At 37.8% G+C, this 14,154-nt stretch overlaps 4 protein-coding genes across 7 annotated transcripts; 1 reads left to right on the top strand and 3 right to left on the bottom strand.

The window, feature by feature from the left end:
- On the top strand, positions 2-2,922 carry LOC18767556. Of its 2 annotated transcripts, XM_007200239.2 has the most exons (3): positions 2-176; positions 390-502; positions 749-2,922. In XM_007200239.2, exon 3 carries the CDS (start codon positions 933-935, stop codon positions 2,697-2,699), a length of 1,767 nt encoding a protein of 588 aa, XP_007200301.1. In that variant the 5' UTR covers positions 2-176; positions 390-502; positions 749-932; the 3' UTR covers positions 2,700-2,922. The 2 variants fall into 2 exon arrangements, with proteins under 2 accessions (XP_007200301.1, XP_020425346.1); XM_020569757.1 differs by lacking the exon at positions 390-502.
- LOC18767997 (LL-diaminopimelate aminotransferase, chloroplastic) lies at positions 3,085-5,956 on the bottom strand. Of its 2 annotated transcripts, XM_020569755.1 has the most exons (10): positions 5,702-5,956; positions 5,542-5,609; positions 5,231-5,347; positions 4,921-4,983; positions 4,717-4,821; positions 4,547-4,597; positions 4,319-4,421; positions 4,101-4,246; positions 3,713-3,919; positions 3,085-3,597 (listed from the first exon to the last, which is right to left on the bottom strand). In XM_020569755.1, the coding sequence occupies exons 1-10, from the start codon at positions 5,730-5,732 to the stop codon at positions 3,304-3,306; spliced, it is 1,185 nt and encodes a 394-aa protein (XP_020425344.1). In that variant the 5' UTR covers positions 5,733-5,956; the 3' UTR covers positions 3,085-3,303. The 2 variants fall into 2 exon arrangements, with proteins under 2 accessions (XP_020425344.1, XP_007201070.2); XM_007201008.2 differs by having other exon boundaries at positions 4,101-4,421.
- LOC18766587 (LL-diaminopimelate aminotransferase, chloroplastic) lies at positions 7,330-14,149 on the bottom strand. Of its 2 annotated transcripts, XM_020569754.1 has the most exons (11): positions 13,912-14,122; positions 13,736-13,812; positions 13,569-13,636; positions 13,121-13,237; positions 12,122-12,184; positions 11,790-11,894; positions 11,616-11,666; positions 11,002-11,322; positions 10,461-10,667; positions 10,179-10,352; positions 7,330-7,464 (listed from the first exon to the last, which is right to left on the bottom strand). In XM_020569754.1, exons 1-11 carry the CDS (start codon positions 13,995-13,997, stop codon positions 7,345-7,347), a joined length of 1,389 nt encoding a protein of 462 aa, XP_020425343.1. In that variant the 5' UTR covers positions 13,998-14,122; the 3' UTR covers positions 7,330-7,344. The 2 variants fall into 2 exon arrangements, with proteins under 2 accessions (XP_020425343.1, XP_007199841.1); XM_007199779.2 differs by lacking the exon at positions 7,330-7,464 and having other exon boundaries at positions 9,731-10,352; positions 13,912-14,149.
- Positions 7,476-9,030, bottom strand: LOC109950569 (LL-diaminopimelate aminotransferase, chloroplastic-like). The gene is made up of 6 exons (XM_020569756.1): positions 8,776-9,030; positions 8,611-8,678; positions 8,304-8,420; positions 7,994-8,056; positions 7,755-7,859; positions 7,476-7,630 (listed from the first exon to the last, which is right to left on the bottom strand). The coding sequence occupies exons 1-6, from the start codon at positions 8,804-8,806 to the stop codon at positions 7,565-7,567; spliced, it is 450 nt and encodes a 149-aa protein (XP_020425345.1). The 5' UTR covers positions 8,807-9,030; the 3' UTR covers positions 7,476-7,564.

The raw sequence follows: 14,154 nt of genomic DNA, 5'->3' as shown, positions 1-14,154 counted from the left end.
ACCTAATCAACCCTAATCTTTTGTCAGAATACCAACAGAGTTCTCGCCCTTTCTCTCTCCTCTCTCTGATGTCGAAATCCCCACTGCCTCGATCTTGCTCTGTCAAGCTTTGATCTTTGATTTCCTGGTTCTGCTTTCAACCGTCAGTTATGCGAACTTCATTCTTTCGTTAACATGTATGTATATATTTGTATGTATGAGGGGTGAATGAATTGCTCTGTTTTCTATTTGATTCTGACCTTAGAAAATACGAGTTGCAGATCTTAGCTGCAAACCCAAAATATGGTTTGAATGTATAAATAAACTTTACTTTTGCTGTATTTTTTATTTTTATAAATTGGGTATGCCATATTTGTTGTGATGATAACCGGATTTTATCTTAATTACAGAGCCTGTTTGTTTGAAATTTCGTTTATTTTTTACCGACAATGGAAAAATCTGTCAACTTGTACGGTATTTTGAAGCCAAATTATCAGCCAACGTGCCCCAGTTAGTACAGCTGGTTAGTATGAAATTTTTAGAATTAATGAGCGTCATTTGTGTACATTACTGAAGAGAGAGAGTTGTTGAAATATATGAGCACATTTTGTTATATAATTGTTGTCAATCCATAATTTTGTTATATAATTGATTTGTGTTGAGTGTCATATAGAGAGTACCGTAGACATTCGGGTCTTTTTCGTTTTTTAGGATGAAACCAATGATTTCAATTGTATGATTTTAAATATGACTGCTTGGCTTCTTGTAGGCTTTTTGCGATGAGAATGTCCCTCAGGGAGTTTCCAGTCAGATGCAACAAAATGACAGTCTTAATCTTCATCTCTTTTTTCGCTTCCCAGGAAGCTAAACATTGGAATAGTTGACGATTACGTTGAAGGAAATTTCAAACAAGCTGATTGGATTGTCAGCTTTTGATTGTTTTCGTTTGCCACATGGAGGGCCAGACGTTTGTTGTTGGTCAAGAGTTCCCTGATGTCAAGGCCTTCAGGAATGCAATTAAAGAAGCTGCAATTGCTCAACACTTCGAGCTTCGTATCATAAAAAGTGACCTTATCCGCTACTTTGCGAAGTGTGCGACAGATGGATGTCCATGGCGCATCCGTGCTGTGAAGCTTCCTAATGCCCCAACCTTTACAATAAGAAGCCTTGAAGGGACACACACTTGTGGTAGAAATGCACACAATGGGCACCACCAGGCTTCTGTTGATTGGATTGTCAGTTTTATAGAAGAACGTCTGCGGGATAACATTAATTACAAACCAAAGGATATATTGCATGATATCCATAAGCAATATGGGATAACTATACCGTATAAGCAAGCTTGGCGTGCAAAGGAACGAGGACTTGCCGCGATTTATGGCTCTTCTGAGGAAGGATATTGCCTTCTTCCGTCATATTGTGAGCAAATAAAGAAGACCAACCCTGGAAGCATTGCAGAGGTGTTTACCACTGGTGTGGATCATCGGTTCCAGCGGTTGTTTGTTTCCTTTTATGCGTCCATTTGTGGTTTTTTGAATGGTTGCTTGCCCATCATTGGGCTCGGTGGAATCCAGCTTAAAAGCAAATATCTTGGTACCTTACTCTCTGCCACTTCTTTTGATGCTGATGGTGGGTTATTTCCGCTAGCATTTGGTGTTGTTGATGTAGAAACTGATGAGAGCTGGATGTGGTTCTTGTCAGAGTTGCATAAGGCGCTGGAGATGAACACTGAGAATATGCCGGAGCTCACATTTTTATCTGATGGGCACAAGGGCATTGCAGATGCAGTAAGAAGAAAATTCCCCAATTCATTACATGCTTTTTGCATGCGCCACTTGAGTGAAAGCATTGGAAAAGAGTTTAAGAACTCTAGGCTTGTTCATCTTCTATGGAATGCTGCATATGCCACTACCATGTTTGGCTTTAAAGAAAAAATGGCTGAAATAGAGGAGGTATCTCCGGAGGCTGCAAAATGGCTACAACAATTCCATCCTTCCCTCTGGGCATTAGTGTATTTTGAAGGAACACGTTATGGTCATCTCTCATCAAATATTGAGGAGTTCAATACGTGGATTCTCGAAGCTCGTGAGCTGCCCATAATCCAGGTGATTGCGACAATTCATATTAGATTGATGGCTGAGTTTGAAGAACGGCGTTTTAAGAGTAATTCTTGGTTTTCTGTACTTGCTCCATCCGCCGAGAAGCATATTTTAGAAGCCATCGGCCATGCATCAACATATCAAGTCCTTCGTTCTGATCAAGTAGAATTTGAGGTTCTCTCAGCTGACCGATCAGACATTGTGAATATTGGCACTCGTTGTTGTTCCTGCCGTGATTGGCAGCTATATGGGATACCATGTTCCCATGCTGTGGCTGCCTTCATCTCCTGTCGAAAAGATGTATACGCTTTTACAGAGAAATGTTTTACGGTTGCAAGTTACCGTGAGGCATATGCTGAACAGATATACCCTATCCCTGGAAAAGTTGAATGGAGAAACGCAGATGAGGCTTGTGTGGATGACGATACTCGAGTTGTGCGACCTCCTAAGTTTCGTAGACCGCCAGGACGCCCAGAAAAGAAACGAATTTGTGTAGAGGACCTTAATCGTGAGAAACATACTGTGCATTGTAGTCGGTGTAACCAAACTGGACATTACAAGACAACTTGCAAAGCAGAGACTTGCAAAGCAGAGATTATGGATAGTATCGAACAGTTCTAGGTGTCTAATTTTGTATTCTAGAGATCACCTCCTGAACGTTTACTATATTTATATTACCCTAGTGTAGAATAGTTTCCTGTAATTATGCCATACTAGTTATTCAGATCATGTAAAGTAGGTTTTGTCCATTGCGCTATTATACGTACGTGTAAGTGGAAGGACTTCTGAAAATGCAGATGTTTCTTGCTATAATGAAGTGTTAAAAACCAGCGTATTTTTATCCCCTTGTCAGTGTGATTCTCAGTTTGGAATTTCGCCTTTGTGGTTTTTTCCTGCCTGTGTTTTCTAGAAGTCCAAAAAATACCCATTTTGGAGTGCTAGATCTTGATTTGCAGGATTGGAAGTATCTGCCCTTTATTTTGAAAAAACAACTCGGCAACCAAAATAAGTTAGAAATCAAGCTTCTGATCTTAATGCAAGCATTACATCAGTAAAGTGTAACATGTACACGCTCCTGATTAAATCAAGTTCTGCAATAACATCTAAATAATGACGTGCAACTTTCAGAAGTTTACTAGTGCACACAACATAGAACAGAAATGGAGGCTAATGTCGATGATCTCCGGTTCAAATAGAAGGCTGCAGATACCACTCTAGAGTCACTTCACTTGTATAATTGCTTGAATCTTTCAGAGGCTTCTAAAACATTTCTCCTGTGACCAAAGGCACTAACCCTGATGAAACCTTCACCACCAGGTCCAAAACCAATCCCAGGTATGGTAACCACATGAATCTTCTCAAGAATCTCATTAAATACATCCCATGAGCTTCGGCCCGGGAAATGAATCCACACATATGGTGCATTCTTCCCTCCATACACCTTAAAGCCAAGAGACTCAAATGTGTAAGCTAAAATTCCAGCATTTTCTTTGTAGAAACTAATCACATCATGCATAGCCTACAAGGAGTTGAAATCAAACAAATGTAAGCAAAGCTTGTAACAAGTTAACAACACATGCAGGTGGGTTTCAAGTATGAAACTTTAGAATCAATCGAGATACAGAAGAACGGACCTTAATGCCTTCCGGTGAAAGGCAAGCCAGACCACCAGCTTGGGCAATGTTTGATGCACCACTGAAGCAAGTGCATACGATGCGGTTGAAGTCCTTGGCAACAGGAAATCCATCTGAAAATAGCAACTGCTTTGGGACCACCGTCCACCCCAGACGAACTCCAGTGAATCCAGCATACTTACTGAATGATGATGTCTCAATTGCAACCTGCAATGTCGATACAGAAACATAAAACATACAAGTTAGATCTGGTATGCTCTTAAATATTAGGCTTCTTATCCACCACAATGCATATAAATCCTCCTATTTATTATCCATTCCATACATAAATCTTCAACAAAACTATGAATCATGAGCCTTGCAAACAAATTATCAATTGCAGACTTACCTCTTTAGCTCCCGGGATTTCGAAGATTGAGCGAGGATTGTCATCTGACATATACATGGCATATGCAGAATCATAGACTATGATTGAACCATTATCCTTAGCAAACTGTACTAGTTGTGTCAGTTGCTCTCTGGTTGCAGCCGAACCTGTAGGGTTGTTTGGTGAGCAGAAAAATATGGTATCTGTTCGAGCAACTTTGCGTAAATCAGGAAAAAAACCATTCTCAGGAGTGCACGTCATGTACTCAATATTTCCAAACTTTTCAACATCTTTCTGATATTGTGCAGTCTGGCCCATAACAACACTCGATTGCACATAAGCCTGCAGATAAAGAATAAAAAAAGGAAAATCATCCCAAGTTTTAAACAGTGAGAGAGAGAGAGAGAGAGAGAGAGAGAGAGAGAGGAGACAATATAAAAGGCAAGTAAAGATCAAAAGCAAATTACCGGATAAGATGGACTTTGCACTGCCATTGTAACACTAGACCCGAAAACAAGCTATCACAATGTAAAAACAAGGCAGAGACAATTTAAGTACAGTTTATAGTTCTGAATCAATCAAGACAATTATCATGAAAAACAAAAAAATATCAACAGATTAACAAAAATATAAAAACCTGAAGGCGGGAAATGTCGCATTTTGCACCATCAGAAACAAATATGTCATCTTCCTCTATGCCAAGGTTGTCATAAAATGTCGAAGCAATTGCAGCTCTCAATGGCTGTACAGATAAGGAATGTCAATACAGAAAACAAAGGCATGACTATTTGCTACATGTTTTGCCTCTAACAGCTAATCAGATATTGAGAAGGCCAAATACCTTTTCACCTTGCGCTGGTCCATAACCACTGTAACCCTCTAGGGTGGACAAAGCTTGTGATCTCTGCCAAATTATAAACAATTTAAAGATGGATCAGCAAGACATGACAACTAACAAACCACAATTACTATAAATTCTCTTTTCAAAAGGTAAGATCCATTATAATGCATGTGTTACAGTATGTACAAGTTCTTGACATAAAAATGCACAGCATAGTCCAAATTCAGAGTCTGGCAAGAGAACATTTCCGAATATCACGGTTTCTATGTCAAAAGGTACATCGATTAAACATGAAAGCAAAGAAGGCTACCTTTTCCATTGCAGAGGTTATAACTTCTGGAATGGGCTCAGTGGTGTCACCATGTCCAAGGCTAATCACTTGTGCATCAGGGTACTTCTGCAAGTGTGCATCCCTTCTTCTAGCAATCTAAAACAACATAAAACAAACTCAAAAACTTTACAAATAAGCGTCTTTAACCCTCAAGTAAATTTTAATGAGTTAATTATGATTTAGTTGAACAAGTAAATTAAAAGGTTGTGCAAAATGCCATATTTGAGAGACTCAAACTGAGCAACTTAACATGAAGGCCAACTATAGAGCAAGTGAAGGACATTACAGACCTCCGGAAAAATATAAGCGGCTTGAAATTTGGCCATGTTGGCATTGCGAGCCACCTGGGTCTTGTATGCTTTACATTGAAAAAATGTATATGAATCAGATTTTGTTTTTCAACGAAAGATTTATAAGTTCATCCAAAAAAATAAGTTAAAAGCAAGAAACCAGTCTTCTCTTTTTGCTTGAAGGGAGACATTCTGAGCTCGGAAAAACAGTTGATAATGTAAGCTAGGAGAGTGGAAGGTGTTTGGTTGCTAAGAAAATGGACCAGCCTTTCTTCTGTCCACAACCAACCTCTCGGAAGTCTTTAGAATGAAGCACCAACATTTTGTAAGCACAAATAGCCACTAATAAGTTGGTTGCTCAGTGTAGTAAATGTAGCTTCCTATTTTTTCTCAAATATGCATCTCTGCTTCTTGTTTTTTCCTTTCATTCATGTTCCTCCCTTATTCATATAATATCAACATTTGTTTGACCCACTAACGTTGTCCCACTTGGTGCCTTTTTTAGACACGACATAAATATTTTGCCGATATTAGGTATATGGCATTTATTATGAATAATTTGAATTGTTTTGAGTGCAATATAAAAAGTATCTGTTGAATACCAAAGGGGTTTGGTCTAGTGGATACTGGCTAGTTCCTGCAATTGGGCGAACGAAGTTCAAAATCCAGCATGTGAAAAACACCCCCTTAGGAGAGCTTTACCGTAAAAAGTCCCAACTCGGAGTGGTAGCACACTTTGGTTCACCAAAGAAAAAAAGTATCTGTTGAATAATGTATATTTTTGTCTTATGGTGTTTAATTAGGATTTTTAAAGATTCTAGGTAAGGGAGTGTTTACACTACTAATAGGACCGAGACCTTTTGCTATAAATATAATTGAGTGTTTCCACTACTAATATAATTGATAAATTGTTTTTAAGTTAAGTTTTAAAATATTTTCCATTCTTTTTCCTGGTGAAGTTAATAGGGGCAACATTTAAATGAAGCAAAACAGATGGGATGAACTGTCAAAATCTGGAAAATATAGAGAGAACAAGTGGAAAATAGAGAGAATGAGAACTACACAACATTTTTCTGATTTCTTCAACTTAGCTTCTTTGTATTCCTCTTAATCCTTTTAATACAACTTACATTAATTACATAACTACAAACTAGGAACAATGTTTCCATCCAAGAAACAAGGTCTCCATGAGACAAGGAGAGAGAGAAAGTCCTCCATGAAACTAGAGTTTGCGTCTTCCATGAAACAAGGATTTGTGTTTGGTCTTTGTGTTTCACAAGATGACAACTTAACAAGTCAACTAATTAGTCATAATCCAACATGAACATGCTGAAATGCCTATTTGGCTGCCAAGAGAAAGGAAACAAAACCAGAAAATTTTATATCAGCTTCTAGGTTCCAGCCTTCTACAGCTCAGAAATCAGGGCCCAAAAGTACCATCTTGGAGCACCCAAAAAAAAAAAAAGTGCCGTCTAGGACTGCATGATCTCGACGGATTTGCAGTCACGAATTACTGCAACTTTATTTCGATAACTTTTAGGCAACAATAACAGGTAGAAATCAAGCTTCTAATCTTGACAGAAACTTTACGGCAGCCAAGTGTAACATCTAAATATTCAATCATTTTCTGCGACGGCCAAAATGATTTGCATTTCTAAAAATAGAATCCAAACCAACATGACAAGGAACTTGCTGAAACTAGCGCACAACTGACAAACATAGAACATGAAGGCAAACGTTGATCATCTTTGGTTCAGATACGAGGCTGCTGCAGATACTAATCTACAAGTCCGATACTCTCGTTCACTTGTACAATTGCTTAAATCTTTTACAGGCTTCTAATACATTACTCATGTGACCAAAGGCGCTAACCCTGAAGAAACCTTCACCACCAGGTCCAAAACCACTCCCAGGTGTGGTAACCACATGAGTCTTCTCAAGAATCTCATTGAGAGAGAGAGAGAGAGAGAGAGAGAGAGAGAGAGAGAGAGAGAGAGGAGACAATATAAAAGGCAAGTAAAGATCAAAAGCAAATTACTGGATAAGATGGACTTTGCACTGCCATTGTAACATTAGACCCGAAAACAAGCTGTCACAATGTAAACACAAGGCAGAGACAATTTAAATTCAGTTTACAGTTCTGAATCAATCAAGAATATTATCGTGAAAAACAAAAACAAAAAAAATCAACAGATTAACAAAAATATGAAAACCTGAAGGCGGGAAATGTCGCATTTTGCACAATCAGAAACAAATATGTCATCTTCCTCTATGCCAAGGTTGTCATAAAATGTTGAAGCAATTGCAGCTCTCAATGGCTGTACAGATAACAATATGTTTTAACACTTCACAATTTCTTGAATAAGGAATGTCAATACAGAAAACGAAGGTATGACTATTTGCTACATGTTTTGCCTCTAACAGCTAATCAGATATTGAGAAGGCCAAATACCTTTTCACCTTGCGCTGGTCCATAACCACTGTAACCCTCTAGGGTGGACAAAGCTTGTGATCTCTGCCAAATTATAAACAATTTAAAGATGGATCAGCAAGACATGACAACTAACAAACCACAATTACTACAAATTCTCTTTTCAAAAGGTAAGATCCATTATAATGCATGTGTTACAGTATGTACAAGTTCTTGACATAAAAATGCACAGCATAGTCCAAATTCAGAGTCTGGCAAGAGAACATTTCCGAATATCACGGTTTCTATGTCAAAAGGTACATCGATTAAACACGAAAGCAAAGAAGGCTACCTTTTTCATTGCAGAGGTTATAACTTCTGGAATGGGCTCAGTGGTGTCACCATGTCCAAGGCTAATCTCTTGTGCATCAGGGTACTTCTGCAAATGTGCATCCCTTTTTCTAGCAATCTAAAACAACATAAACCAAACTCAAAAACTTTACAAGTTAGCGTCGTTAACCCTCAAGTAAATTTTAATGAGTTAATTATGATTTAGTTGAACAAGTAAATTAAAAGGTTGTGCCATGCCATATTTGAGAGACAAAAACTGAGAAACTTAACATGAAGGCCAAATAGAGCAAGTGAAAGACATTACAGACCTCTGGAAAAATATACGCGGCTTGAAATTTGGCCATGTTTGCATTGCGAGCCACCTGGGTCTTGTATGCTTTACATTGGAAAAATGTATATGAATCAGATTTTGTTTTTCAACGAAACATTTATAAGTTCATCCAAAAAAAAAAAAAAAGTTAAAAGCAAGAAACCAGTCTTCTCTTTTTGCTTGAAGGGATACATTCTAAGCTCGGAAAAACAGTTGATAATGTAAGCTAGGAGAGTGGAAGGTGTTTGGTTGCTAAGAAAATGGACCAGCCTTTCTTCTGTCCACAATCAACCTCTCGGAAGTCTTTAGAATGAAGCACCAACATTTTGTAAGCACAAATAGCCACTAATAAGTTGGTTGCTCAGTGTAGTAAATGTAGCTTCCTATTTTTTCTCAAATATGCATCTCTGCTTCTTGTTTTTTCCTTTCATTCATGTTCCTCCCTTATTCATATAATATCAACATTTGTTTGACCCACTAACGTTGTCCCACTTGGTGCCCTTTTTAGACACGACATAAATATTTTGCCGACATATAGGTATATGGCATTTATTATGAATAATTTGAATTGTGTTGAGTGCAATATAAAAAGTATCTGTTGAATACCAAAGGGGTTTGGTCTAGTGGATACTGGCTAGTTCCTGCAGTTGGGCGAACGAAGTTCAAAATCCAGCATGTGAAAAACACCATCTTAGGAGAGCTTTACCGTAAACAGTCCTAGCTCAGAGTGGTGGCACACTTTGGTTCACCAAAGAAAAAATATCTGTTGAATAATGTATGTTTTTGTCTTATGGTGTTTAATTAGGATTTTTAAAGATTCTAGGTAAGGGAGTGTTTACACTACTAATAGGACCGAGACGTTTTGCTATAAATATAATTGAGTGTTTCCACTACTAATAGCATCTTCCATTCTTTTTCCTGATGAAGTTAATAGGGCAACATTTAAATGAAGCAAAACTGATGAGACGAACATGCTGAAATGCCAATTTGGTTGCCAAGAGAAAGGAAACAAAACCAGAAACTTTTATATCAGCTTCTAGGTTCTAGCCTTCTACAGCTCTGAAATCGAGGCCCAAAAGTACCATCTTGGAGTACCCTTAAAAAAAAAAGGTGCCGTCTTGGACTGCATGATCTCGACGGATTTGCAGGCTACGAATTACTGCAACTTTATTTAGATAACTTTTAGGCAACGTAACAACTAGAAATCAAGCTTCTAATTTTAATAGAAACTTTACAGCAGCCAAGTGTAGCATCTAAAAATTCAATCATTTTCTGCGACAGCCAAAATGATTTGCATTTCTAAAAATAGAATCCACAAACCAATATGACAAGGAACTTGCTGAAACTAGCGCACAACTGACAAACATAGGACGTGGAGGCAAACGTTGATCTCTTTGGTTCAGATACGAGACTGCAGATACTAATCTACAAGTCCGAAACTCTTGTTCACTTGTACAATTGCTTGAATCTTTTACAGGCTTCTAATACATTACTCCTGTGACCAAAGGCGCTAACCCTGACGAAACCTTCACCACCAGGTCCAAAACCACTCCCAGGTGTGGTAACCACATGAGTCTTCTCAAGAATCTCACTGAATACATCCCATGAGCTTCGGCCAGGGAAGTGGACCCACACATATGGTGCATTCTTCCCTCCATAAACCTTAAAGCCTAGAGACTCAAATGTCTCCACTATTATATTAGTATTTTCTTTGTAGAAGCCGATCACCTCATGCATTGCCTACAATGAGATGAAATCAAATAAATGTAATCAAAGCTTGTAACAACACATGCAGGTGGAGTGTTAGCTTGAAAATTCAGCAATCAATCAAGAGACATTAGAACGGACCTTAAGACCTTCTGGTGAAAGGCAAGCAAGACCACCAGCTTGGGAAATATTTGATGCACCATTAAAGCAAGTACAAACGATGCGGTTGAAGTCCTTGGCAACAGGAAATCCATCTGAAAAGAGCAACTGCTTTGGGACAACAGTCCACCCCAAACGAACTCCGGTGAATCCAGCATACTTACTGAATGATGATGTCTCAATTGCAACCTGCAATGTCCATACAAAAACATAGAACATAAATGTTAGCTCTTGTATATTCACAGCGATAAGAGTGCAACGGGGTTCTCATGAAAGGTGAAATGGCAACCCAAGGAAAATTCAAAATTTACAATGCATATACGCTTGTGCCAGCCAATCTGGGCCAAGTCTGAAGGGTTTTTATAGTGTAGATGAACTTTGAGAACCCAAACTGTGTGAATAGAATTATTCTCTAACAAACCTTTAATAGAGACGGCCAGCAGGTAAAGATAAAGGTTTCAAGAAAACAAAGAATCAAGAGCCTTGCCAAGATACAAGTTAAAGTTATAGATTGCGGACTTACCTCTTTGGCTCCAGGGATTTCAAAGATTGAGCGTGGATTGTCATCTGACATATACATGGCATATGCAGAATCATAGACTATGATTGACCCATTATCTTTTGCAAACTGCACCAGTTGTGTCAGCTGCTCCCTCGTTGCAGCAGAACCAGTAGGGTTGTTTGGTGAGCAGAAAAATATGATATCTGTTCGAGAAACAGTGCGTAAATCAGGGAAAAATCCATTCTCAGGAGTACACCTCATGTACTCAATATTTCCGAACTTTTCCACAGCTTTCTGATACTCTCCAGTTTGGCCCATAATAACACTTGAATCTACATAAGCCTGCGGATAAGAAGATAGCTTTCCACTTGAGTCTACATTTGAAAAGATGGCACACCACCATTAACTCAACAAGATAGGTCCTTTTTTTCCCCCAATCTTTGTTGCTTTATTTTATTTTTCCAAAAATCTTCAATCAGAATGTAACCCTGTGCATTTCTAAACATTCCTTTTTATAGAAAAAAAACCCTACCTAATATAGCAACAACAACAAAATCCTGCCAAAGGTAACAATTATTGTGAGAGAAATGAGACATGACATAAAAAGGCAACTACATAATAAAAACAAAGATTACCGGATAAGATGGATCTTGAACTGCCATTGTAACATTAGACCCAAAAACAACCTGCCACAAAGTAAAAACAGGCAAACCCAATATAAGTACGGTTATAGTTATGAATCAATTGTGTCAATTAACACGAAAAGCAAAAAATCACAATTGATACAAAAAAAGTAATAAATAAAAAACCTGAAGGCGGGATATGTCACATTTTGCACCATCAGAAACAAAGATGTCATCTTCCTCTATGTCAAGGTTGTCATAAAAGGTCGAAGCAATTGCAGCTCTCAGTGGCTGAACAGATTAACAATATGTTTTACTCTTCATTATCACTAAAAATATTTCATCTTAGTCATCTAAAACCTCAAAGAAACTGGTGAAAATTGAAGGGTACAAATCAAGAACTTGCACTTGATTTTGGACAAGAAAAAAGATGGTAGAAAGTGGGAGGATATATTTGCATTGCATAGAATAACTTAAAGCTCATCAACTACGTCCCTGAAAATAGCTGACCCCCTTACCTTTTCACCTTGTTCAGCTCCGTAACCACTGTAACCCTCTAGGGTAGACAACGCATGTGATCTCTGAAAATTGGAAACAACTTAAAGATGGATTAGAAAGACATGACAATTGACAAACAATTATATACTACACATTCTCTTTTGATAAGGTAATATACATATAATGCGTGGGTTAGAATGCGTGATGCTCAAAATGCATGGATTATTTACCACAAAAATAAGTACTTTTGCTTCTCAATAAATTTAAATTTAAAAAATAAAAATAAAATTTATTTTTGGGTTGGATAAAGAACCTATATATTTTAAAGGATAACATATTTTTACAAGATAATCCACTGGATGTGGTCTGAAAATAATTTCCAATCACTAGATTAATTTAGTCGGTTTGCCCTGATCAAAGGGTTGGCTACTTGACTGTCTCAACAATTCCAACTCAACCAAAAACAAGCTCATAATTTAAGTTTACATCTGACGATGAACTTGGCTTAGTTGGCTAGCAGAAGCAAAAATAAATTAATCATAAAATAACAAGAGGTCAAGAATTTAACAAAAAAAAGGGTCTCAAGTAAAGGCAACCCATGCTTATTGATTTTACTACTTTCACATTGACATTCAGGCCGGTTAGGTTGATGTCAATTGCCCTCAAAGAAACACCAGTAAACAGGCAAGTTTTAAATAAAAATAGGAACAGATGGGAAACAGAAACAAAGCAACATCACCAACCATATAAGGAGGATACTTTCATATGTGGTGGTCCTGTTGTGGTAATTGAAAGTAGCAAGTTGGTTATATTTGGTTCGCTTCACTCCTTGATTTGCATATGAATAATTTTACACATTACAAACAAGTGTGCTTATACATACAAGCAACAAAAGAAAAAAACTGCCTTTTTCATTTGAACCAATCGTGGCTGGGATACCACAATAATAAACGTGACAAAAAAGGTCCATTCCTGTTGGGTAGTAACAGAATCGATTAAAGAGGAAGGCAAAGACGTACCTTTGCCATTGCAGAGGTTATAACTTCTGGAATGGGCTCAGTAGTGTCACCAATCCCAAGGCTAATCACTTGTGCATCAGGGTACTTTTGCAAGTGTGCAGCCCTTCTTCTAGCAATCTGTATAATATATTGAAAAGTAAAATCACAAATCAACCCAAAAACAGAAATTGATATATGAATACAGTACAGCAGTAAATAAAAAAATAAATATACCACACGAAGCAAACCCCAAAGCTTTAACATTTAGCCTAGAGTAAAATTCAAAGAGTAATCTTTCTTACTTATTTATAAACCAACTTTTTATCTGGGATTATATTAGGGATGTAGTTAGATAGCTCGACATGAGAATAGTTGAAGAAGTAAATCAAAAGGGTATGCCACCTTTGAGAGACCAAACTGAGCAACTTAACACTAAGCCCAAAAACATCAAGTGAAAGACATCACAAACCTCTGGAAAGAGATACCCAGCTTGAAGTTTGGCTATATTGACATTGCGAGACACCTGGGTCTTGAACGCTTCACATTGAAAAAATATACACATAATAATTAGAACAAAATAAAAGATTAAATCAATAAATTCAGAAAATAAATAAATAAATAAAAAAGCACAGAGACCTGTCTTCTCTGCTTGTGGAGTGGCGACGCATGTACAGACGCCCACGGGTTTTGCTGGAAGAGAGACATTCTGAGCTCTGCAAAACAGTGATAATGTCAGCTGCGAGAGTCGATGGTGTTTGTCGGCTGAAAAATAGAAAGGAAAAAAGAGAAGAGAGTGGGAGATTAACTAATACCTGTTGTTGAAGTTGATTTTGGTGTTGGCGAAGAAAGCAGATGAAGACGAAGAGATTGAAGCCTGTAACAGAGAAGAAGAAGACATTTTTGGGTTTTGAAGAAACGAAAGAAATGAGCTTCAACTTGGATACGAGGGAGCTCGACGGCGCTAAAAATCAGAGACTCTTTGAGCTGCGTGTGAGGGCAAAAGACGTTGCCTTTTTCGTTTGGGTGCGTAAAAGGGTATTTTGGTCCGAACAAAC

The sequence above is a fragment of the Prunus persica genome, chromosome G8, assembly GCF_000346465.2.
Source record: "Prunus persica cultivar Lovell chromosome G8, Prunus_persica_NCBIv2, whole genome shotgun sequence".
NCBI classification, from domain to species: domain Eukaryota; kingdom Viridiplantae; phylum Streptophyta; class Magnoliopsida; order Rosales; family Rosaceae; genus Prunus; species Prunus persica.
Note: the sequence above shows the minus strand (reverse complement) of the source record. Positions and strands in the feature narration are given on the sequence as shown.

What these genes read in the sequence shown, in the direction of transcription:
- LOC18767556 (XM_020569757.1), top strand. Translation starts at nt 933, where the DNA reads ATGGAGGGCCAGACGTTTGTTGTTGGTCAAGAGTTCCCTGATGTCAAG.
- LOC18767997 (XM_007201008.2), bottom strand. Translation starts at nt 5,732, where the DNA reads ATGTCTCCCTTCAAGCAAAAAGAGAAGACTG. An exon ending in CAAGCAAAAAGAGAAGACTG is followed by an intron (nt 5,610 to 5,701) that starts GTTTCTTGCTTT and finishes TTCAATGTAAAG; the next exon opens with CATACAAGACCCAGGTGGCT. An exon ending in TGCAAAGTCCATCTTATCCG is followed by an intron (nt 4,422 to 4,546) that starts GTAATTTGCTTT and finishes CTTTATCTGCAG; the next exon opens with GCTTATGTGCAATCGAGTGT.
- LOC109950569 (XM_020569756.1), bottom strand. Translation starts at nt 8,806, where the DNA reads ATGTATCCCTTCAAGCAAAAAGAGAAGACTG. An exon ending in CAAGCAAAAAGAGAAGACTG is followed by an intron (nt 8,679 to 8,775) that starts GTTTCTTGCTTT and finishes TCCAATGTAAAG; the next exon opens with CATACAAGACCCAGGTGGCT. An exon ending in GCGACATTTCCCGCCTTCAG is followed by an intron (nt 7,631 to 7,754) that starts GTTTTCATATTT and finishes ACATTGTGACAG; the next exon opens with CTTGTTTTCGGGTCTAATGT.
- LOC18766587 (XM_007199779.2), bottom strand. Translation starts at nt 13,997, where the DNA reads ATGTCTTCTTCTTCTCTGTTACAGGCTTCAATCTCTTCGTCTTCATCT. An exon ending in AAAATCAACTTCAACAACAG is followed by an intron (nt 13,813 to 13,911) that starts GTATTAGTTAAT and finishes ACTGTTTTGCAG; the next exon opens with AGCTCAGAATGTCTCTCTTC. An exon ending in TCCACAAGCAGAGAAGACAG is followed by an intron (nt 13,637 to 13,735) that starts GTCTCTGTGCTT and finishes TTCAATGTGAAG; the next exon opens with CGTTCAAGACCCAGGTGTCT.